The sequence below is a fragment of the Bufo gargarizans genome, chromosome 2, assembly GCF_014858855.1.
Source record: "Bufo gargarizans isolate SCDJY-AF-19 chromosome 2, ASM1485885v1, whole genome shotgun sequence".
NCBI lineage: Eukaryota > Metazoa > Chordata > Amphibia > Anura > Bufonidae > Bufo > Bufo gargarizans.
Genome location: NC_058081.1, coordinates 143,224,841 through 143,249,659, shown reverse-complemented (window position 1 = coordinate 143,249,659; position 24,819 = coordinate 143,224,841). Strand labels below are relative to the sequence as shown.

At 47.6% G+C, this 24,819-nt stretch overlaps 1 protein-coding gene across 13 annotated transcripts in view; it reads right to left on the bottom strand.

Moving 5' to 3' along the window:
* The window catches only part of PPIP5K1 (diphosphoinositol pentakisphosphate kinase 1), a 254,458-nt gene that overhangs the window by 214,087 nt on the left and 15,552 nt on the right, over positions 1-24,819 (bottom strand). For 10 of the 13 annotated variants that reach the window (XR_006387809.1, XR_006387810.1, XM_044279547.1 and 7 more), the window contains exons 1-2: positions 9,666-9,851; positions 9,058-9,554 (exon numbers count right to left, since the gene is read on the bottom strand). Coding sequence is in view for 11 of the 13 variants with exons in the window: in XM_044279547.1 (XP_044135482.1) it covers positions 9,058-9,213 (156 nt within the window). In the remaining 2 variants the exon portion in view is untranslated. Of the gene's footprint in view, positions 1-9,057; positions 9,555-9,665; positions 9,852-22,679; positions 22,743-24,819 lie in introns of those variants that run through there. The other 3 variants (XM_044279548.1, XM_044279550.1, XM_044279549.1) reach the window with 2 other exon arrangements.

Here is a 24,819-nt window from a genome sequence, read left to right as displayed (position 1 = left end):
TGTTTATTTTTTCTTGCAACACAGCAATGGTTAACAGCTAAATAATAATCAATATATATTACTCTGATTGTGCAGTTTACAGAAATACCCCATATGAGGTGGTAAACTTCTTTATTGGCACGTTGCAGTGGACAGAAGGAAAGGAACGCATTATGGATTTTGGAGGCTGATTTCGCTAGAATGGTTTTTAGGTACCATTTTGGATTTGAAGAGACCCTGTCATACCATTACAGTTGAAACCCTCAAAAAGTGACCCTATTTTGGAAACTACACCCCTTAAAGAATATAGTAAGGGAGGTACTGAGCACTTTGGATCCCGCGGCCATGCAAGGGTTAATACGCATACAGCATGGGTCCGGCTATCAGTGACTGCCGGCCCCACATGCTGCTGATCGGGCGCTCGGATTTCAGACCCGGATATCAGCACCGTATATGTTTGGCGCTGGTATCCTACGGGTTTAAGGGGTTGTCTCACTTCAGCAAACCGCATTAATCATGTACAGAAAGTTAATACAAGGCACTTACTAATGTATTGCGATTGTCCAGATTGCTTTCTTTGCTGGCTTGATAGATTTTCCATCACATTATACACTGCTCACATCTAGGGGTTATGGCCACCTCTGCAGAGCAGATATGAAGTGTCCGGGACAGGAGCTGCAGCGCATGTGCGTCTATGAGCGATCCTACGGTCTTGGTCACTAAAGAGGCTGGAGACTTTTTCCAATACGGACAATCACAATACATTAAGGAGCAAATTTATTAAGTCCCATAGCTGGCGACGTTATGAAGAGGCACTGGCCTTTTTCCACAATTTTAGACCTGGTGTGACTGAGCAGGGCAAAGTCGCAGACAGCGGCACAGCTAACCGTTGCGCTGCCATCTGTGCCTGAAACGCACCAAATTTAGGCCCATTTCAGTATAATAAATGACCCCCTAACCGCCTTATATTAACTTTCTTTACATGATAAATGCCATTTAGATAGTGAGATAACCCCTTCAAACAAAAAAATTGATAACAGATGCATGACAGACCAATCATATCCATCATAGATCCTGACACTATAGCACAGAACCAATGAGACAAATTTACCAATTTGATCGTGGCTATACTTTGTCATAGACACATAGCACAGCACCAGCTAGCTGGAAAACATGTAGATATTACCTGAAGCAATAAACGGTCTTTAGCTTGGAGGGGTTGTCTATAATGCAGTGTGGAAGCAAGGATGTATGACATCTTTCATCCAATAAATAAGGTGTCTCCCCAGATTCCTGGGAACGTCCCTACTTATATCCCTGAGATATTCTGCACAGCCACTAGCTGTCTGGATGCAGGCTTACCAACTCTTCTTCTCAGGGTTTTTCGAAGTTGTAAACCAGGGGCCAGAGTCCAATACTTCCGCTTAATCTATCTGTTATCTAGCATGCCAGAGAAAATTATACAGATCTAAGCTAGAAAATAATTTACAGTGCCTTTTTAATTTACATCTATTATGTGCCTTCGTCATACAACATGATGTGAAGTCAACCTGCCAATATAATTACCATTCGTCAGAAATGACACCTAGGTGGGACAAACAAGAATCTTATTGACGGAAATATCCAAGTCTATGGGCAGACTGAAATGTATTGACATGTCATAGAAACACAGTTACAGAGACATGTCTCCACAGGTGGCCATGGTATTTGGTTTCCTTCAACCAGCCTGGCAGCCTTTATAAAATGAGATTTCCTGGAGATTTGCCATGGATTTCTTGCCTGCAGATGAAGGTGCCCAATGTTACTGATTCTGTTCCCGATTCTTCACCTCAGGATTGTTCTGGACTATGCCCCAGTCTCACTCTCACTTTTTTTCCTGGTTCCACCTTTCAAAGATGTGCTTTAACTGCAGACTGCCAGCTTTAATTTGAGGGTATTTACATCCAAATCAGGTGAGCGGTGTAGGAATTACAACAGTTTGCATATGTGCCTCCCACTTGTTAAGGAACCAAAAGTAATGGGGCAATTGGCTTCTCAGCTGTTCCATGGCCAGGTGTGTGTTATTCCCTCATTATCCCAATTACAATGAGCAGATAAAAGGTCCAGAGTTCATTTCAAGTGTGCTATTTCCATTTGGAATCTGTTGCTGTCAACTCTCAAGATGAGATCCAAAGAGCTGTCACTATCAGTGAAGCTAGCCATAATTAGGCTGAAAAAAACAAAACAAACCCATCAGAGAGATAGCAAAAACATAAAGTGTGGCCAAAACAACTGTTTGGAACAGTCTTAAAAAGAAGGAACGCACCGATGAGCTCAGCAAAACCAAAAGACCTTGAAGACCATGGAAAACAACTGTGGTGGACGACCGAAGAATTCTTTCCATGGTGAAGAAATCACCCTTCACAACAGTTGGCCAGATCAAGTGAATACAGAGGGTTTACCACAAGATGTAAACCATTGGTGAGCCTCAAAAACAGGAAGGCCAGATTAGAGTTTGCCAAACGACATTTAGAAAAGCCTTCACAGTTCTTGGTCTCTTCCGAACTCATTGGACGGCGCTTCACAGTGCAGATGGACAATGACCCAAAGCATACTGCAAAAGCAACCAAGGAGTTTTTTAAGGGAAAGAAGTGGAATGTTATGCAAAGGCCAAGACAATCACCGGACCTGAATCCGATTGAGCATGCATTTCACTTGCTGAAGACAAAACTGAAGCGAAAATTCCCCAAGAACAAGCAGGAACTGAAGACAGTTGCAGTAGAGGCCTGGCAGAGCATCACCAGGGATGAAACCCAGCGTCTGGTGATGTCTATGCGTACCAGACTTCAGGCTGTAATTCACTGCAAAGGATTTGCAACCAAGTATTAAAAAGTGAAAGTTTGATTTATGATTATTATTCTGTCCCATTACTTTTGGTCCCTTAACAAGTGGGAGGCACATATGCAAACTGTTGTAATTCCTACACCGTTCACCTGATTTGGATGTAAATACCCTCAAATTAAAGCTGACAGTCTGCAGTTAAAGCACATCTTGTTCGTTTCAAATCCATTGTGGTGGTGTATAGAGCCAAAAATGTTAGAATTGTGTCGATGTCCCAATATTTATGGACCCGACTGTAAAAAGTCCTGGAAAACCTATTTTTGTTATTTCCCCCTTGGCCAATTTTTTGCTTACCAGAGAACACACTTAAATATTTCTTCTTTTTTAAGGAAATGTAAATGGTACTTGCAAGCAAGGAAAGAACCTCTCACCGTAAATGTCAGATATTAATTCAGGCATTAAACAATAGAATGCATTACATTGCAAGCATTAATACATCAAACGCCAGCAAACTCCTTTTCCCAGCATACTGTATTACAAAATAATCACTCATACACAGTCGAGTCACATTATTATGACCACTTTCTACTTCTGGAGTGGCCAGCAGGTAGCTCATGAAGGAAGTCACATGTGACCTGGCTTGGTGGGTTTATAAGGTGTGAGATAGGCTGTCTGCACACATATGCCTCATTGCCGTCATGGGTAAAAGACTTTCGGGCCAAGGGTCGCAGTATTTCTGAAACTGTGAACTTTGTGATCTGTCCACGTGCTGCTGTTGTTACCATTGTGAATATGTGGTGTGGAAACTGTGGAGAACCACTGATGTGAAAGGTGAATGTCAGCTATGAAGGTGCGTGAGGGCGGACAGATACGCTACAGTGAAGCAGCTCTCCACAAAATGAACTAGCTACCAGACGTGTATAAAACAACAGTTTAGTGATCCTGACTGCGTATGGGGCTACGAAGCAGATAGATGGTCACTGCATCTCTGCAGTTGCATTGGCAGAAAACGCATCAATTATTGTGGCAGTATTAGAATTGGACCTCTACTGACTGGCAAAGGGTTGCTTTTTCCAATGAGTCTTGTTTTCTGCTTCATTAACCACTTCAGCCCCGCTAGCTAAAACCCCCTTCATGACCAGAGCACTTTTTACACTTCGGCACTACACTACTTTCACAGTTTATCGCTCGGTCATGCAACTTACCACCCAAATGAATTTTACCTCCTTTTCTTCTCACTAATAGAGCTTTCATTTGGTGGTATTTCATTGCTGCTGACATTTTAACTTTTTTTGTTATTAATCGAAATTTAACGATTTTTTTGCAAAAAAATGACATTTTTCACTTTCAGCTGTAAAATTTTGTAAAAAAAACAACAACATCCATATATAAATTTTTCGCTAAATTTATTGTTCTACATGTCTTTGATAAAAAAAAAATGTTTGGGCAAAAAAAAAATAATGGTTTGGGTAAAAGTTATAGCGTTTACAAACTATGGTACAAAAATGTGAATTTCCGCTTTTTGAAGCAGCTCTGACTTTCTGAGCACCTGTCATGTTTCCTGAGGTTCTACAATGCCCAGACAGTAGAAAACCCCCACAAATGACCCCATTTCGGAAAGTAGACACCCTAAGGCCCCTTTCACACGGGCGAGTTTTCCGTGCGGGTGCGATGCGTGCGGTGAACGCACTGCACCCGCACTGAATCCTGACCCATTCATTTCTATGGGGCTGTGCACACGAGCGGTGATTTTCACGCATCACTTGTGCGTTGTGTGAAAATCGCAGCATGCTCCTCTTTGTGCGTTTTTCACGTAACGCAGGCCCTATAGAAATGAATGGGGTTGCGTGAAAATCGCATGCATCCGCAAGCAAGTGCAGATGCGGTGCGATTTTCACGCATGGGTTCTAGGTGACAGTCTATTCACTGTATTATTTTCCCTTATAACATGGTTATAAGGGAAAATAATAGCATTCTGACTACAGAATGCTTAGTATAATAGTGCTGGAAGGGTTAAAAATAATAAAAAAGTTAACTCACCTTCTCCTCTTGTTCGCGTAGATCCCGGTCTGTTCTTTAGCTGTGGCTGAAGGACCTTTGATGACGTCAGATCACATGCTCCATCACCATGGTGATGGACCATGTGATTGGAGCATGTGATCTGACATCACCTCAGGTCATTCAGTCCACAGCTAAAGAACAGACCGGGATCTACGCTAACAAGAGGAGAAGGCGAGTTAACTTTTTTATTATTTTTAACCCTTCCAGCACTATTATACTAAGCATTCTGTAGTCAGAATGCTATTATTTTCCCTTATAACCATGTTATAAGGGAAAATAATACAATCTTCAGAACATCAATCCCAAGCCCGAACTTCTGTGAAGAAGTTCGGGTCTGGGTACCAAACATGCGTGATTTTTCTCACGCGAGTGCAAAACGCATTACAATGTTTTGCACTCGCGCGGAAAAATCGCGCATTTTCCCGCAACGCACCCGCCTCTTATCCGGGCAAAAAACATGACGCCCGTGTGAAAGAGGCCTATAAGGTATTCGCTGATGGGCATAGTGAGTTCATAGAACTTTTATTTTTTGGCACAAGTTAGCGGAAAATGATTATTTTTATTTACATTTTTTTTTTTCTTACAAAGTCTCATATTCCACTAACTTGCGACAAAAAATAAAAAAATTCTAGGAACTCGCCATGCCCCTCACGGAATACCTTGGGGTGTCTTCTTTCCAAAATGGGGTCACTTGTGGCGTAGTTATACTGCCCTGGCAATTTAGGGGCCCAAATGTGTGAGAAGTACTTTGTAATCAAAATGTGTAAAAAATGGCCTGCGAAATCCGAAAGGTGCACTTTGGAATATGTGCCCCTTTGCCCACCTTGGCTGCAAAAAAGTGTCACACATCTGGTATCGCCGTACTCAGGAGAAGTTGGGGAATGTGTTTTGGGGTGTCATTTTACATATACCCATGCTGGGTGAGAGAAATATCTTGGCAAAAGACAACTTTTCCAATTTTTTTATACAAAGTTGGCATTTGACCAAGATATTTTTCTCACCCAGCATGGGTATATGTAAAATGACACCCCAAAACACATTGCCCAACTTCTCCTGAGTACGGCGATACCACATGTGTGACACTTTTTTGCAGCCTAGATGCGCAAAGGTGCCCAAATCCCTTTTAGGAGGGCATTTGTAGACATTTGGATCCCAGACTTCTTCTCACACTTTCGGGCCCCTAAAAAGCCAGGGCAGTATAAATACCCCACATGTGACCCCATTTTGGAAAGAAGACACCCAGAGGTATTCAATGAGGGGCATGGCGAGTTCATAGAATTATTCTTTTTTTTGCATAAGTTGCGGAAATTGATTTTTTTTTTTTGCTTTTTTCTCACAAAGTCTCACTTTCCGCTAACTTAGGACAAAAATTTCAATCTTTCATGGACCCAATATGCCCCTCACGGAATACCTTGGGGTGTCTTCTATCCGAAATGGGGTCACATGTGGGGTATTTATACTGCCCTGGCTTTTTAGGGGCCCTAAAGCGTGAGAAGAAGTCTGGAATATAAATGTCTAAAAATGTTTATGCATTTGGATTCTGTGAGGGGTATGGTGAGTTCATGTGAGATTTTATTTTTTGACACAAGTTAGTGGAATATGAGACTTTGTAAGAAAAAATAAACAAAAAAATATATATATTTCCGCTAACTTGGGCCAAAAAAATGTCTGAATGGAGCCTTACAGGGGGGGGGGGGGGGGGGGGGGTGATCAATGACAGGGGGGTGATCAATGACAGGGGGGGTGATCAATGACAGGGGGGGGGTGATCACCCATATAGACTCCCTGATCACCCCCCTGTCATTGATCACCCCCCTGGTAAGGCTCCATTCAGACGTCCGTATGATTTTTACGGATCCACTGATACATGGATCGGATCCGCAAAACACATGCGGACGTCTGAATGGAGCCTTACAGGGGGGTGATCAATGACAGGGGGTGATCAGGGTGATCACCCCCCTGTCATTGATCACCCCCCCTGTAAGGCTCCATTCAGACGTCCGTATGATTTTTACGGATCCATGGATACATGGATCGGATCCGCAAAACACATGCGGATGTCTGAATGGAGCCTTACAGGGGGGTGATCAATGACAGGGGGGTGATCAATGACAGGGGGTGATCAATGACAGGGGGTGATCAATGACAGGGGGTGATCAATGACAGGGGGTGATCAATGACAGGGGGTGATCAGGGAGTGTATATGGGTGATCACCCGCCTGTCATTGATCACCCCCCTGTAAGGCTCCATTCAGACGTCCGCATGTGTTTTGCGGATCCGATCCATGTATCCGTGGATCCGTAAAAATCATACGGACGTCTGAACGGAGCCTGACAGGGGGGTGATCAGGGAGTTTATATGGGGTGATCATGGGTGATCAGGGGTTTATAAGGGGTTAATAAGTGACCGGGGGGGGGGGGGGGGGGGGTAGTGTAGTGTGGTGTTTGGTGCGACTGTACTGAGCTACCTGAGTCCTCTGGTGGTCGATCCTAACAAAAGGGACCACCAGAGGACCAGGTAGCAGGTATATTAGACGCTGTTATCAAAACAGCGTCTAATATACCTGTTAGGGGGTTAAAAAAATTCAGATCTCCAGCCTGCCAGCGAGCGATCGCCGCTGGCAGGCTGGAGATCCACTCGCTTACCTTCTTTTCCTGTGTGCGCGCGTTCACAGGAAATCCTGGCCCTCGCGAGATAACGCGTATATGCGTCGTCGTGCGCAGGGCTGCCGCCTCCGGACCGCACATCTGCGTTAGGCGGTCCGGAGGCGGTTAAACAGATGTAGGTTGGCACGTCAGTTGAGAACAAACACCCTGCAAGCGTTGCTTGAAGTACACAAGCTGGTGGTGGCAGTGTTATGGTCTGCGGAATGTTCATGTCATTCTCTGGGCCCACTCCTCCATGTGGATGGCACTCTCAACAGATGTAGGTATGAATCCACACCTGCAGATCACATACAACCATACATGCCGATTGCCTTCGCTGGGGAGAATGGACTCTTCCAGCAAGACAATGTGACATGTCACATGGCTAGAAATATACAATATGGTTGGAAGAGCATGACCAAGACTTCTAAGTATTACCCTGGCCACCTAATACCCCGAACCTCAACACAACTGAGCATGTTTGGGACCATCTCAATCGTCATGCTTGCTCTACGGAACCTCCCCCATGCACTCTCCAGCAACATTGCAGTAATCATGGCTCCAGATACCTGTGACAACCTACCAGGTCTTACGGAGTCACTCCCAGCCCGTTTAGCTGCTGCCCAAGCTGCACAGAGTGAGGGCTCATTCACACGACCATGTGAAGCCTGTGCCCGTATTGCAAACCGCATTTGCGGATCCGCAATATACGGGTGCCGTTCCGTGGCCATTCCGCATCACGGCAACTCCGGAACGGAACACTACGGAAGCACTACGGAGTGCTTTCTGAGGTTCCGTTCCATGCTTCCGCACCGCAAAAAGATAGAGCTAAAGATAGTGAATGGGGCCGCGATCCCTATGCGGCTGCCACACAGCAGGTGCCCGCGCTTAGCGGTCCACAGCACGGGTTTCACATGGTCGTGTGAACGAGCCCTGATTGTGTTGGATATTAGTTGGTGGTCATAATAACGTTACTCGAATGTGTATAACATGGAACCTTGAAATAAAATGTAAGCAAATGAAAAACGCAATAAGGCTACTTTCACACTGGTGTTTCTGGGTCCGCTTGTGATATCTGTTTCAGGGCTCTCACAAGCAGCCCAAAATGGATCAGTTCTGCCCCAATGCATTCTGAATGGATAAGAATCCGTTCAGAATTCATTAATTTGCCTCCATTCCGCTCTGGGGGCAGACACCAAAACGCTGACTTACAATGTAAGACAATGGGGACGGATCCGTTTACACTGACACAATATGGTGCAATTGTAAACGGATCCGTCCCCCATTGACTTTCAATGTAAGTCAGGACGGATCCGTTTGACTTACACTTAGATTTTTTTAATTTTTTTTACAGAGTAACGCAAACTGATCCGTTCTGAACAGATACCAGCGTTTGCATTATAGGTGCGGATCCGTCTGTGCAGATACCAGACGGATCCGCACCTAAACGCAGGTGTGAAAGTAGCCTAAGACGTTAAACATATGGAAGAAAAAGGAAAAAACATTTCATACACTACTAAACAAACTGATTTGATGGAGGATTTTCCTTACCGTCTCTTCCTCATCTTCATCTTCCTCTTCTTCATAGAAATCAACCTCGTATGGATTCATGTTTGATTCCAGGAAGTCTGTCTCATCATCTCGGGCACCGACAAAAAATCTGGGTGTCGAGCTGTCACCCTCGCAGGGTGGGGTCAGAGATGACATCACAAATTAGTGGGCCTAACATCACGCTCTGGAACCATCACGTAAAAATAGGACAGATCTTGTGAAACGATGGGGTCAGTTCTAAGGCATCCAGCTTCAGGGCACAATGTTTAGCAGCAAGGACAAGATACATGAGTGGTAAAGGGATACCCACGGGCTTCTAACTATGTGAAAAGGCACAGGTTTTAGCATGCTCTATATGTCCTGGGATATGTACATTATAGAAGGCAGTCAGTTTTTAAAAATGCAATTGTCATCTACTTCTAGAAGCAAAGTGCTTGAATACCGGTGTAGGAAGTTTGGATTCCTATAAGTGACATCAATCTTCCAGAAGGCTGCACCTAGAACAAGCAAAACAGCACGTCACTGAATCTAGCATTTTGTAAAAATATATAAAGTCATTTAATCATTAGTAGACAATACAGAATGCAAGGAACTGGAAGAGTACTTACGTGCACAGGCATAGACTAACTTACTCTGGAACAAATGTCTCTAGCAATCTGTTTTATCCTCAAGAGGTGAAGAACTAGATAATATTGTTATGCGTCCTTCAAGCAGGGCTTACAAGAAACCAGCCTGTGCAGCCAGGAGCTTGCCAAAGTGGTCATAGTAAACAGCTCCTCCGAGCTGCACATGTACTCAAGGAGAGCCGCAGTTAGAGGTGAGTTAAAGTTCTGCCTTCTCAGTAACCTATGGTATGCAGTGCCGAGCGCTCCACCCCGCTAGACAGCTGTCTCAGCACTTCAGACGAAGACGCAAGGTTCTGAAGTGACAGTACGCAAGAGCCGTGTCTAAGAACTCTGTCTAAAAGTATTGACAATGGGGGCAGTAAGGGTGGGACAAGCTCTCCTGGAGCTCAAGGCAGAGGTTTTAGAGTGCGCCTCCAACCCACTCCTCGTACGATATAGCTCCTGGATAGCGCACAGCTATCAGTCCTGACTCACCAAGTGACATGCACGCTTGGTTCCTCTGAGCCTGCAGGTTATGTCTGTGCATGTAACATTCATATCTTTACAACAGTACATTATCAGCCGCACTGTGTCCCTCTATCCGGACAAAGAAATTAAAGGACAATTGCGACCGCCTTCCCTGAAGAATAAATGCAGCTGGAAGTCTGTAAATGGATGTAGAAGGCTGGAGATTTTAAAGAGGAGCGGTCACCATAAAATGCAGTGTTACAGCGCAGGAGGAGCTGAGCAGATTGATATATAGATTCAGTAAAACTTGTCATTTATCTATTTAAAACCCTGCTTGTTCTAACTTATAACCACCCCTGTGTACATTCATAAGCGACTGACAGCCATCTCTGTATGACGCAGCTCAAGTCTGCAAAAAGCATTCCTTCCCGGCAATCGCTTGCTAGCTAGCAGAGGAGACCGCTGCTATTACATACAACGATCTCCTCCACAGCATGGGGAAGAGCCATCATTATGCCATCCCTTGTTCCCATGATGTCTAGTTATTTGCCGGCAGCAGATCTCCTGCATAACGGAAACTGGACGGATCCGTTATGCTGGCCATAGACTTCTGTTATGACGGAATGCCTCTAAAGCATTCCATCATTGAAATGCATTATGTTCCATGGTAACAGAATCCATAACGCAATTCAGCGTAAACCCGAACCTCAAACTGAAGAGGTTCACTCATCCCTAGTGTTAACCCATTTTTTGCAGGCGAGATGACCCCCAAAAAAACTGTAGATCTGGTGTGCTTTTTTTTTTTTTTTCTTTTTTTTTTTTTAAGGGGTTGTGCAGAGGCTTAAATATTGATGACCTATGTGCTTCCTCTCCCTTTTAATGGGGTTGTCCAAGTTATTTATTAATGACCTATCCTCAGGTGAAGAGAAGGTCATGCTCGTGGGAGCGCTGCCTTCCCTCCACAGCGGTGAGCAGGAGTAATTACAAAATGCCCCATTAAATTCAATGGGACAGCTTGTTCCTATACACTTAAATAGGAAGGAGCCGTCCCATAGAAGTGAATGGGATGGCTTAGTTGTAATTACACCTGCTCATCGCTGCTGTTGCGACAGCGAGCAGGTAAACAATGAAGAGGCGGCAGCGCTGGCATAGAGCGCAGCCTTCTCTTCAAGCAGCTGATCGGCAGTGGTGCCAGGTGTTAGACCGCAACCGAAATGATACTGATGACCTATCCAGAACAGGAGCGGAAAACCTGTCTAATTTTTATTTTATTATTACGGAAGACAATTTATTTTATTTTTATTCCACTTTCTTTCAGTCCCAGTATGAGATTTGACCAGCAGGGGGCTCAACCACTGGTATAATTATCTGTACTGCAGTATGTCAGCCTCTGGCAGGATCTAATAGGTGGACGGATGGAAGATGTGGTAGACTTCATCAGGCCACTTGTTTCCATAAAAACACATGGGCACCCTATGGTCACATTGCAAGGTGTCATAGCTGCCTGGTTCATAGACATCTCCGATCCTGGCAGTTGCAGGGGGATGTTAAGTGTATGTAACATCCAGCACCTGCTGTGCATGGCATGGGCACACAGCGGCGCCTGTGCCAACACCATCCCATGGATGTAACTGAATGGCGACTAGCAGTAAGGCACTGCTAAAATGCACCTACAGTTAGGAGCTGCTCTGCTATTTGTAACAGGGAGGCTGCCAGCTCTACAACATGTTTTTGTACTAGAACCTTTTTAATGAACATGTCCAATGTTTTTGTATGGTTCTGTATCCACTCGTCCTTGAACTAGTAACAGGGGCACCTCTCATCACACCATGCACATACAACCATCTCAGGGATTTACAGGCCAAGATGAAACTTCTGGGACATCACTGTGCACACCCAACAGAACTGGTGTCATCTACAGTATGTTTCACCTGATGTTCTTTGGATTTCTGCACCAAATTATTTGCGGACTTAGTTGCAGATTTGCCACAGATCCCACTCAATGGCTGAGGGTGAAATCTGCACAATCAATTGACATGTTGCCGGTTTTACGTGCGTAATACACAACCAAACCTTAAGGCCCTGGAGAGGCACCATTTAGGCTACTTTCACACTAGCGTTCGATCGGATCCGTTCTGAACGGATCCGATCATATTAATGCAGACGGAGGCTCCGTTCAGTACGGATCCGTCTGCATTAATAAAACTTAGAAAACATTCTAAGTGTGAAAGTAGCCTGAGCGGATCCGTTCAGACTTTCAATGTAAAGTCAATGGGGGACGGATCCGCTTGAAGATTGAGCCATATGGTGACATCTTCAAGCGGATCCGTTCCCATTGACTTACATTGTAAGTCTGAACGGATCCGCTCGCCTCCGTGCGGAGGCGAGCGGAGCGGAGGCTGAACGCCACCAGACTGATGCAGTCTGAGCGGATCCGCTCCATTCAGACTGCATCAGGGCTGGACGGAGGCGTTCGGGTCCGCTCATGAGCTCCTTCAAACGGAGCTCACAAACTGACCTATGAACGCTAGTGTGAAAGTAGCCTTATTTTATTTTTTTGGTGGCACAACTATTCCATTCCATGGGAAAAACAGAATAGCACGTCTAGCCAATTTTCATGGGAACGTTGCTTGACAAAACAAAGGAAAAATAGCTTTGAACAAGTCATGTGAAAATGACTAATGTAGTAGATGGGCATAAGTCACCTTAGGGTTACAATTTAAAGAGGACCTGTCCCCTCTCCTGACCTGTCTGTTTTAGTAACTACTTGCATTCCCCCGGTAATAACCATTCCACAGCATCTATTCTTATGACTCCGCGCTGTGCAGTCCTGCTATTATTTATGAATAAATTAAGGGCAATTTGCAATGATGGGTGTTACCAGTTGGGGGGGGGGGGGTCACTGCACAGTCCGACACTGGCAGCACCGATTGGATAGTGTCAGATTGTGCAGCAATGTGCGATAAAAGGTCAAACTGTCACCCCCCAGTTTAACCTTTATTGCACATCGCTGCTAGAGGTACCACTTGGAAATGTTTTTTTACAGTACAGTAGTTTTGCGTCGGCTCACAGCACGGCAGTAAGACCAGGAAAACCGTCAGGTCTCAGGAAAGGTGGCGGCAGTGGCCAGAGAAGGAGAGGTAAGTTGATTTTTTATTTTTCTCTGATCTGATGTCTGCTTTACATGGGGGACCTACTAACATGGAGGTCTGATCTGAGGTCTGATTGGGGGTCTTATAAAAATTTGGCATGAGATCTAAGGTTTGATTGGGGGTCTGATCAGCCTTATTAACATTGGGGTGTTGAGCTGAGGTCTGAATAGGTGCCAATTGGGGGTCTAATCTGAGGTCTGATTGGGGCTCTGAGCTGAGCTCTGATGAAAAAATATGTTTCTTATTTTCCTCGGTGCTACTTATGGGCAGGTGCGTCTTATAGGGCGAAAAATACGGTAGTAAACAAAATATTTTTGTTATTTTTTATTTAGTGTTTTTATTATTTATCTTCATCATTGACATATGTTATTATTACATTTATACTAGAAATCTATGTGGTCCGTGCCTTGAGGTATTATTTGAGATATACACAGACTCATTAATTTCTATGGGGCCAATACAGGCAGCACATGGATCTCATGAGTGTACTGCCCACATCCATGCAGCAAACTATAGCACATTGGGGGGGGGGGGGGGGTAGCAACAGCTGTTAGCCAAATGAGAGGTCTACCATCTGAAGAGTACACCCTCAGAATCTAGTAATGATATGACCTGTGTGCACAGTGACCAAAACATAATCTAGGATGTTATTGTGCCCACATTTTGTATGGATTGACAATGACCCTCATAACTGTATTCTGCGGTCAAACGGCTGCATTACAATACTGAAGGAAGAGAGCAGGAATTTCCCAAACCAGCTGCATAATATGTGTACACAGCACCAGCAGGGTGTCAGGACACCCAGCACTAAAGCCATGCACGCAAGCTACAGCCTGTTCTCTCATCTACATGTAATGGCCCTTGTACCCAGACACCTCCTGAAACAGTGAAGAAACTGCAGGGATCTGGGACACAATGTACAAGAAAGATTTTTAGGGTACTTTCACACTAGCGTTATTCTTTTCTGGTGTTGAAATCTGGTAACGGGTCTTAATACCGGAAATAAACGCATCAGTTTTGTCCTAATGCATTCTGTATGGAAAGCAATCTGTTCAGTATGACTTCAGTTCTGTCCCTTGTACGGTATTCGACCGGACAAAAATGTATTTTTTCCGGCCCAAATGCCAGAATAATACCGCACTTGCCAGACCTGTATGCGCATGAGCCAGGATATAGGAGGAGCGGGTTTCATTTTAAATCTTGGAAAAAAAAAAAAATACCAGATCCGGCTCACTTTGCACACACCGCGCCAACAAATGACGGCTGGGGACTCTTAGGCCTCTTTCACACGGGCGTCATGTTTTTTGCCCGGATAAGAGGCGGGTGCGTTGCGGGAAAATGCGCGATTTTTCCGCGCGAGTGCAAAACATTGTCATGCGTTTTGCACTCGCGTGAGAAAAAATCGCGCATGTTTGGTACCCAGACCCGAACTTCTTCACAGAAGTTCGGGCTTGGGATTGATGTTCTGAAGATTGTATTATTTTCCCTTATAACATGGTTATAAGGGAAAATAATAGCATTCTGAATACAGAATGCTTAGTATAATAGTGCTGGAAGGGTTAAAAATAATAAAAAAGTTAACTCACCTTCTCCTCTTGTTCGCGTAGATCCCGGTCTGTTCTTTAGCTGTGGGCTGAATGACCTGAGGTGATGTCAGATCACATGCTCCAATCACATGGTCCATCACCATGGTGATGGAGCATGTGATCTGACATCACCACAGGTCCTTTAGCCCACAGATAAAGAACATACCGGCGTCTACGCGAACAAGAGGAGAAGGTGAGTTAACTTTTTTATTATTTTTAACCCTTCCAGCACTATTATACTAAGCATTCTGTATTCAGAATGCTATTATTTTCCCTTATAACCATGTTATAAGGGAAAATAATACAGTGAATAGACTGTCACCTAGAACCCATGCGTGAAAATCGCACCGCATCCGCGCTTGCTTGCGGATGCATGCGATTTTCACGCAACCCCATTCATTTCTATAGGGCCTGCGTTACGTGAAAAACGCACAAAGAGGAGCATGCTGCGATTTTCACGCAACGCACAAGTGATGCGTGAAAATCACCGCTCGTGTGCACAGTCTCATAGAAATGAATGGGTCAGGATTCAGTGCGGGTGCAGTGCGTTCACCGCACGCATCGCACCCGCACGGAAAACTCGCCCGTGTGAAAGGGGCCTTAGGGGTTGGTTTATTACATAAGATTTTGCCCTGTGTATAGCGCAGCTTTCAACACTAGCTGTTTTTTGAGTGTGTACTAAGGCTATCTCATAACTGTATCGTCTGTGCAATCGTCATGTATAACCCATATATGTCACCCCAGGTATACGTTATTGTAGCCTTTATACAGCATTGACTCTGCATTTCTAATTAGCCCCTGCGTGGGCCTTTGTGATGTCATGTGTGTGCCATACTTGTTTTGCTATCCTTGAATAAAACGAGTAAAAAAATAAATAAAAAAAATACCAGATCCGAAAAAAAAGTATATTAGTTTGCATACTGTTTGCCAGATCCGGCAGGCAGTAACCAGTAACGGCAACGGAACTGCCTGCCGGATTCTAACAACGCCAGTGTGAAAGTGGCCTTAAAGGGGTTCTGCACTTTCAGTTTACTGATGATCTATCCTCTGGATAGATCATCAGCTTCTGATCGGCCGGGGTCCGACACCCGGGACCCCCGCCGATCAGCTGTTTGAGAAGGCAGCGGCGCTCCAGCAGCGCCGCGGCCTTCTCACTGTTTACCGCCGGGCCGCCCGCCCACTGACGTCACGACTTGTATCAACTACAGTGGGCGCGGCTAAGCTCTGTTCACTTGAATGGAGCTTAGCCGCGCCCACTCTAGTTGATACAAGTCGTGACGTCAGTGGGCGGGCGGCCCGGCGGTAAACAGTGAGAAGGCAGCGGCGCTGCTGGAGCGCCACTGCCTTCTCAAACAGCTGATCGGCGGGGGTCCCGGGTGTCGGACCCCGGCCGATCAGAAGCTGATGATCTATCCAGAGGATAGATCATCAGTTAATTGAAAGTGCAGAACCCCTTTAAGCAAGTCCCACCAGACCAGAAGTGATCAAGAGACCGCTGCAGCCAATCAATGGACTCCGTGATCACATGTGCAAGAGCAGTGACTGGGTGCAGTCTTCTCATGACCAAGGATGGGATGTCCTCACTTTTTGTCTGGCGGAGACTACTGGGAGCTGCAGCGCTGGAACGATTCAAACGAGGAGTTATACTGACACCCCCTTTAAGTTTATGACTTACTCCATTAGGCCCCATGCACGTATTTTTGGTCCACATCCAATCCACATTTTTCCCGACTGGATGCAGACTGATTCATTTCAATGAGTCCCCATCTATTTGTCCATTCTGCTAGCCCACAAACAATATAGATATTTTGCGGACAAGAAAGGATGTTTCTACAGGGGTAAAAAAAAAAAAATATATAGATATATATATTTGTGGTCCTGGCTGCGGCGCGAAGCCTGTGGAGTGTGACTGAACCTAATCTAGCTACAGTGGCTGGTGGTGTGCCTGTTGCCACGTGACGAGGGTAGGCCAAATAAAGGGGGCAAAATACGAGTAGAAAAGGTGTAAGGAGCGACTCTTTATTGTGAAAGATGGTACTACAGAACTAAGTCAGAGAAAGCCGCAGCGATTTCGGCTTTCGGGTGCGGGATGTATCGTGAGAAGCAAGAGGACTTCCAGCGGCCCATCTTACGGATGATATGGGCCGGGACCCCATGTTTGGAGGCGGCGGAGGCGGCTCCGATCCGGAATGAATGGCCCGTGATGGCCTGGGGGTTGAACCCTAACCCGGACGCGAGGCTGCGAATGTGTTTGACAAACTGCGAGGACGTGAGAGGTCGTGACGGGAAAGGAAGGAGAGGGCTGGCAGGAGCCCGATTGCCCAGTGTGGTGAGTAACCCGTTGAGGACGGCCACGGGACACCAGGAGTTGGAAGTCGGGAAGTATTCTATGTGCACTGGGGGCCCGATTTGTGAGGTTTTGGAGACTGGCAAGGTGAAGGTGAAATGCTCGCGACTACGGGTGAGTTGGTTTAGAGCCGGGCCTGAGTTGTGAGGAGAGGTGCCGGTGAATTCCCCGGGCCGGAGAAAGCCGTAGAAGCTTAGGTAGAGGGCGGCTTTGAGAATGCAGCTTCTGAAAGGGCCAAAAGGACTGCCGTCTAGGGAGGATGAGAGTTTCCTGAACAGGTCCCCTGAGACGGGTTGCCTGGCGGGTCCGGATTTGTGAGAGCATTTTTGAATACCCCGCAGTGTGGCTTTGATGGCGTGGGAAGAAAAGATAGGGTTGCTGTCTGGCTGACGGATCATGAGGTGATGCTGGACTCCTGACAGATACGATCTGATGGTGCTGAAGGAGAGGTGTAGGTCCTTGTGGCAGTATGCCAGGAAAGCCATGATGAAAGCGGTTTCGCTTACGTTGCCCCTGGGGTGAAGGTGACGAAATACCTCGAAAGCTTTCCAACTCGACTGGTAGTTCCTTGTGGAGTTTTCGGACAGGGACTTGCGGATGAGAGTATGAGCCATGACTAGGTGCCTGTCTAGTCCAGGATCAGAGAGCCGAAGTCCGGGGGTGGAATCCCGATTCTGTCGGCTTGAGGCATGACCTGGAAGAAGAGAGTCAGGTTTAAGCGAGACAAGGCATCTGCTGCGACGTTCCTGATACCCTGGATGTGGGTGCAAGAAACATGGAAATTGTACTTGAGGGCAAGCCAGGTGAGTTTGCGTAGGAAGCGCATGACTTTGGGTGAACTGGATCTGCCTTTGGAGATGATGTCGACGACCGTGTGGTTGTCGGTGAAAAAACGCACGGGCATGTTGCTCCATACTTTGCCCCAGACTTGAGCTGCTGCCACGATGGGGTACAATTCAAGGAGAGGAGAGGACTGGATGGCTTGAGGGTCTGAGAGGATCTGGGAGGGCCAGGAATCAGCGAACCACTGGTGGCCGAATAAGGCGCCGAACCCGACGGATGCTGCCGCGTCGGAGTACACGGTCGGGCAGGTGGGGCTCCAGTGAGGGACGAACATGGAGATGCCATTCCATGCTGACAGAAAGACCCTCCACATGTCCAGGTCGGCCAGGGCTTCACGGTCCAGTTGGATCAGCGAGTCCTGGGTTGAGGCTGTGGGTAACAACTGGAGGAGTCTTGCTGTGAAGGATCGTCCCTGCGGCATGATGCGGGTTGCAAAGTTGAGAGAACCCAAAAGTGACTGCAGGTCGCCCTTGGACATGGTTCTGGAACCGATGTGAGCAGAAATGCATGACTGGAGCCTGACTAGTTTGTCCTCTGGGAGTCTGGCTTCCATTCTGCAGGTATCGAGCGTGATACCCAAGAAGGTGAGGACCGTGCTAGGGCCGTCAACCTTTGATGGCGCCACTGGGACCTGTAAGGCGGAAAAAATGCAGAGGAGGCTTTCCAACCTGTCGGGCACGTGGTTTGGGTTCTCGACCAGTAAGAAATCGTCCAGGTAGTGTATGACTCTGGGACAGTTGCCGTGGTTTACCAGGATCCAACGGAGGGCCTGGGCGAACTGATCAAAGAGCCAGGGGCTGCTCTTTGACCCGAACGTGAGGCGGGTGGCAAAGTAATACTGAAACCTCCAGAGGTGGGGCTGGATTGGTAGAAGCTTGAAAGCGTCCGAAATGTCCGCTTTTGAGAGCCAAGCCCCTGCCCCTACCTGTAGGATGAGTTGGATGGCTTCGTCCAGGGAAGAATAGCGCATGGAGTATTCTTCCGATGGTATCAACGAGTTGAGGCTCGGGGTGCTGGATGCATGAGGCGCTGACAAATCATATATTAATCGGTTTTATTGGAATTTTTGCTGCGGACCAACCCAATGGGGCTCACCCTGTAGACTTGGAAGGGAGGGGTGGGAAAAGGCCCTATGATGAAACCCTTCTGCAGCTCGACCTGCAGAAGGGAATCCACCGAGGCCGGGTCCGTCATGGCTGACATGAGATTGGGGGTCTCCCAGGAATCCCGAGGCAGGGTGACCAGGCCGGTGTGGAAGCCTGATGAAAAACCGGAATGCAGGAATTGGACGAAGGCGGGATCGTGGTGGGTATTGAGGAGGGAGATGAGAAGGGGGACATTAATGTCGGCCAGTCAGCTTTTGGCCGAGCGCTGGGAGCAGGTGGACTGGGGGTGGGCCCGGAAGCAGGTGGAACAAATGTGGAGCGCCTTACATTTGCTATAGTTGCAGAAGCTGGAGTTGAAGTTGTTGCACAACTGGTTTTTTCCCAGGTACACGATGGGGCGACCCAATTTGTCCAGGAGCGGACCCGGTTTCTGGGGGGCCGAAGTGCTCGGCTGCTGTTTTGGCAGGGGGGAGGCGTGGGAGCTTGGGCACCAATCGGAGGCGTGCAGGACTGACTGGCAGAAGGAGCAAAAAGGAGACCTGAGACCTGCAAAGTGTCTGCAGAATAGCTCCATGTCGAGGGAGGCCCAGTTGGTAATATGCTGGAACTGGGCGAGGGCTGCAGCTGCCTTCGCCGAAAATGACCGGTGATAGTCGTAATATGCAAATCCTCCATATTTGTGCCCAAGCTCCGTGACCCTGTATAAATATGCGTCCAGCTCCTCTCTTCTGGCTGGGTGTGCTGCGCAGATGATGTCGCGGTAGAGGCTGAACGCGAGCACGAACTCTGGGATGGAGAGTTTTTTGTTCAACCTCGCGTCTTTGGCCTTCAGGACTACGGACACGTCCCCGCAAGCGATGGTCCGGTTTTCCACCGTGTCGTGCGTGGAGATGAGGACCGCAGCCAGGTTCACGTCCTTGCCTGCGAGAATGTCCCTGCGCAGGTTTTCGGGGACGAAAAAGGAGGGGGCTATTTCGGGCGGCCCAGACAACCTACCTGAGGAAGAGGGCTGGGAAGTGGAAGGACCAGGGGCGGGACTGGAGGGTGCGGCAGGTGAAGCATCCCTGCTTTCGACTGCCTGGAGCCTGGTATTCATGTCACAGATGGAACTGGACAAATTGTTTATGGTGGCGTGTAGCTGCGTTAGTGACAGCTGTATGGTCGACATGGGGATCTGCTCCGTGGACCCTGTAGATGGCTCGGGAAACAATAGGTGATATAATTCGGCCTTTCGGGCTGTGGCCGAATGGCGGATTCCTCGCTTGTCCAGCTCGGCAATCATCTTGGGGATGGTCCATGTCCGGTAAGAAGAGCGACTTGCCCGTTCCGATACCGCAGACTCCACGATCGATAGAGCGTCCTCGATGTCGGACACGTGGGACATGTTGGAGCTGAAACGAAGAGGGAAAAGGAAAGCTGGAGGGGGAAGCGAGGTGGGTGCGGGTGGTATTACAGAGAGAAGCGCGTGGCGGGACGGAGGTGCCCAGCGTCGGGGCGAGGCCGGAGGACGCGAGGTCCCCTTACTGGGCGTGGTTTATAACCTTACCTTAAGATGCTGGAGCTGTTAATGCCGTGAACAGAGGGGACGGAAGAGACCTGGCGAAGCCGAGATTATCCCTGGTTCACCTGAAAAGAACAGTATATGATGCCACGATTGGCTGTGCCGGACGGCCGGAATAGTGAATCGTGGCCGCTACTTACCTGGACGAGAAAAAAAAAAAAAAAAAAAAAAAAAAAGGGGCCAAAGGATTCCAAGGGAGCACTCACGGAGTAGCTTAGTCACCTGAAAGGACAAGACCGAACGTGTTGATTTAAGGAAAGCGCAACTGGTGCGAGACCAGAGGTTTCCTGGCATTTGACCGGGCCGGAGCCGGGGGATGGCGCTTGACTGCTGCAGCGGCGAGCCAAGGAGTGGAAAAACACGTGGGTGGGGTTGCGTCCTTGCGGAACCGATGGGGTTGTAGCGAGGGGACGCTGAGAGAAATGTGAGCCCGGCGACCCTGGGTGGACGGGTTGAGGGGCGGTTCAGGGCGTACCTGTGAAGAAGACCGTTGGGACAAAGTGGGGCCTGGGCGTACCAGGCCCGGGGTAGGTGTGGGCATGCGAGGTGGGCGTACCACCTTGAAGACACCTGGGTTGCGTGACCCGAGCGGAAAAACAAAAGAGAGAGATAGGACACGGCCAGGCGATGTCGGATGGAAACAGGCCTTGCCTGTGAACTTTTTTTTTTTTTTTTTTTTTTTTTTAAGAGAGCGGAAAGAGATGAGAAGAGAGCAGGGCGTTCCTGCGGACAGAAAAGTAGTGGAGGGTGGACGGGTTGGGAAACATTTTTTTTTTTTTTTTTTTTTTTTTTTTTTCTCCCTTCCTCCCTGGCTCCCTGCCGCGGTCGGGAGCGGGGTACCGGCCTGGGCAGGGGCACGCCAGGCAGCAAGCTGGGCTGTCATCCAGGCCCCCCCCCCCCCCTTTTCCCCCCCAGACGCTCGTGGATATCCATGCATCCACGCCAGGTGTCAACACAAAACAATACCAAACAAGGCCTAGAGAATACATAATGAATCGGCAAGAAGCCACATCGGGACACATTTTGTAGACACTGACATTCAGCAGCCCACCCGAAGCCCCACTCGGCTCTAATTAGTTCACGCTTTTGCAATTGCAGTGCTATCACTATCCTCCCCCACGACCAACGGCACCGGCAGCGGTCCGGCTGGGTCCGAGGGGGGGGGAGTGCCGCTGAAGCTAGGGGAATCCCCCGACGCTCGTGGATATCCGTGCATCCACGAGCGCTGGGAGCGAGAGGAGGACGAGCCGGGGCCAGAGACTGAAGCGCCCGCTCCTGCCGACTTCCGGGACGCCGAGCCGCGGTCACGTGATGCGCTCCAGGTTGGAGCGCAAGCCGGCGAGACGGAAGCGGAAGGAGAGGAGGCAAGTGACCGGGCGGGGTGCGGAGGAGACTGGTGGCGGGGGGACGGGCGGGAGCTGAGGAGGGTGGGGGACGGGGATGAGGTTACCGGAGGGGGGGGGATTTACCTTCTTGGAGTTGGCGGTTCTGGCGTGCAGAAACCGCTGCACGTGCAGGCAGCTTTCGGGCCGTAAATGCAAGTGACGGGTGCAGCTCCTCCTACCAGCGTCATGCGAGAGAGGACGTGCACCCGGTGAGCTGGGCGGCTTGGGCTTAAGAAGCCCCCTACGCCCCTCCCACAAAAGCAGGCTGGATTCAGCCTGCTGCATATATATATATATATATATATATATATATATATATATATATATATATATATATATATATATATATATTTAGGGCATGCCATGCAGACGGCCAGGATCCATGTTTTGCGGATCTGCGATTTACGGACTGCAAAATAGATACTGTAGTGTGCATGGGAGCCTAAAATCAGACAATCCCTTGAGATCAGTGTAGGTTACTTCAGCTGGATAGAAATCTGAAAAACAAGAGCACCCACTGTGTTTAACATGTGATGAATTCTGTTGTCTGCCTTCTTTATATTACAAACCTAGTACAGGGAGCTCCGGCAAATGATTCCCATCCAAAGAACGGCACAAAGCTCCGATTCTTTTCTAGTTCACTCCATCGCCCTCCTGTGTGCACAGCAACCAGCATTTCAATAAGAAGGACAATGAAAAGGATATGTTGTGGCAATGATTTTGCAATTGAGAGGAGAAGAGGGATTACGTCAGTGTTGTCTGCTACTCTGCCAGCCTAGGAGGCGATGATATTGCACTGCATTCGCTTTAGCAGCTGACCACCACCATATCGGGCTGCTGCCCCATATAATGTTTATATGTGGGGAGGAGGGATGTCCTCAGGATGATGAGCGGGCACAGGTGTTGGCATCCTCCACTTTATCAGCAGTACATTACATCAGATCACTTACTTTAGCCCTGCTGTCTATGCCAAATCCTGCAGAGAATGGCAATTATCAGACGTAACTAGGAACGTATTGTATTTCTGTAGATACTGGCACAGGCCAAAGCAGCAAAACTTAGAGATTTATTTTTTTACAATGATCTGATCGGTGGGGGTCCGACACCCGGGATGCCCGACAATCATAGAAGGGCCAGCTTCTATGGCCAGTCTGCCCCTGCCAGGGGTAAGATGCAGATCCTGGAACAGGCACTGTGCTTATACACTATTAAGATGCATCATGAATATGAATAAACTGCCCCATACGTCATACATTGTATAGCGGCTATGCTTGGTATCATGCTCAGCCCCTTTCACTTGAATGGGGCAGAGCGACTCCTAAGCCACGTGACACATGAACGTGACGCCACTGGCTGCCTTCTCAAACAGCTGATCAGCGAGGGTCCTACGTGTGGGACCTCCACCGATCAGATACTGATGACCTATCCTGAGACAGGACATATGGCTGGTGCCGGTTGAAGATGTCAACTGAGCACGTTTGACTAGCTTAGTGAGATAGACAAAAATAAGAAAAACCAGCAGGTGGCGCTATACAGAGAAATTTTATTGAATAACTCAGTGGTTATGCTAAATTTTTTAATTACATGCAATTACAAAAGTATTCCGATTAAGGGTACTTTCACACTTGCGGCAGAGGATTCCGGCAGGCAGTTCCATTGCCGAAACTGCCTGCCGTATCAGTCAATCTGGATGCAAACGGGTGGCATTTGTCAGACGGATCCAAATGCATTGAAATATCGCATCCGTCTCTCCGGCATCATCCAGAAAAACGGATCCGGTATTTTATTTTATTTTTTTGCATTTTTCAAGGTCTGCGCATGTGCAGACTGGAAAACCGGATCCGTTTTGGCAGAACACTTAATGTCGGATCCGGCACAAATACATTTCAATAGAAATTAATACCGGATCCAGCATTCCGGCAAGTGTTCAGGATTTTTTGTGGCCGGAGAGAAAACTGCAGCATGCTGCGGTATTTTCTCCATCCAAAAGACGTACAGTGACTGAACTGAAGGCATCCTGATGCATACTGAACGGATTGCTCTCTATTCAGAATGCATGGGGATGAAACTGATCAGTTTTATTCCGGTATTGAGCTCCTGTGACGGAACACAACACCGGAAGAGAAAAATGCTAGTGTGAAAGTACCCTTAGGTGCCAGTTTGCTTTGTCTTATCTACCGTTCTGTTTTCCCATTGTCTTATAAATTGCTATGGATTATGTATTACTGTGCTGCACTGTGGTATGTGTTGTTGTAGAGGCAGTGTGCTGCACTGTGGTATGTGTTGTTGTAGAGGCAGTGTGCTGCACTGTGGTATGTGTTGTTGTAGAGGCAGTATTCTGTGATGTGGTATGTGTTGTTGTAGAGGCAGTATTCTGTGCTGTGGTATGTGTTGTTGTAGTGGCAGTATTCTGTGCTGTGGTATGTGTTGTTGTAGTGGCAGTATTCTGTGCTGTGGTATGTGTTGTTGTAGTGGCAGTATTCTGTGCTGTGGTATGTGTTGTTGTAGTGGCAGTATTCTGTGCTGTGGTATGTGTTGTTGTAGTGGCAGTATTCTGTGCTGTGGTATGTGTTGTTGTAGTGGCAGTATTCTGTGCTGTGGTATGTGTTGTTGTAGTGGCAGTATTCTGTGCTGTGGTATGTGTTGTTGTAGTGGCAGTATTCTGTGCTGTGGTATGTGTTGTTGTAGTGGCAGTATTCTGTGCTGTGG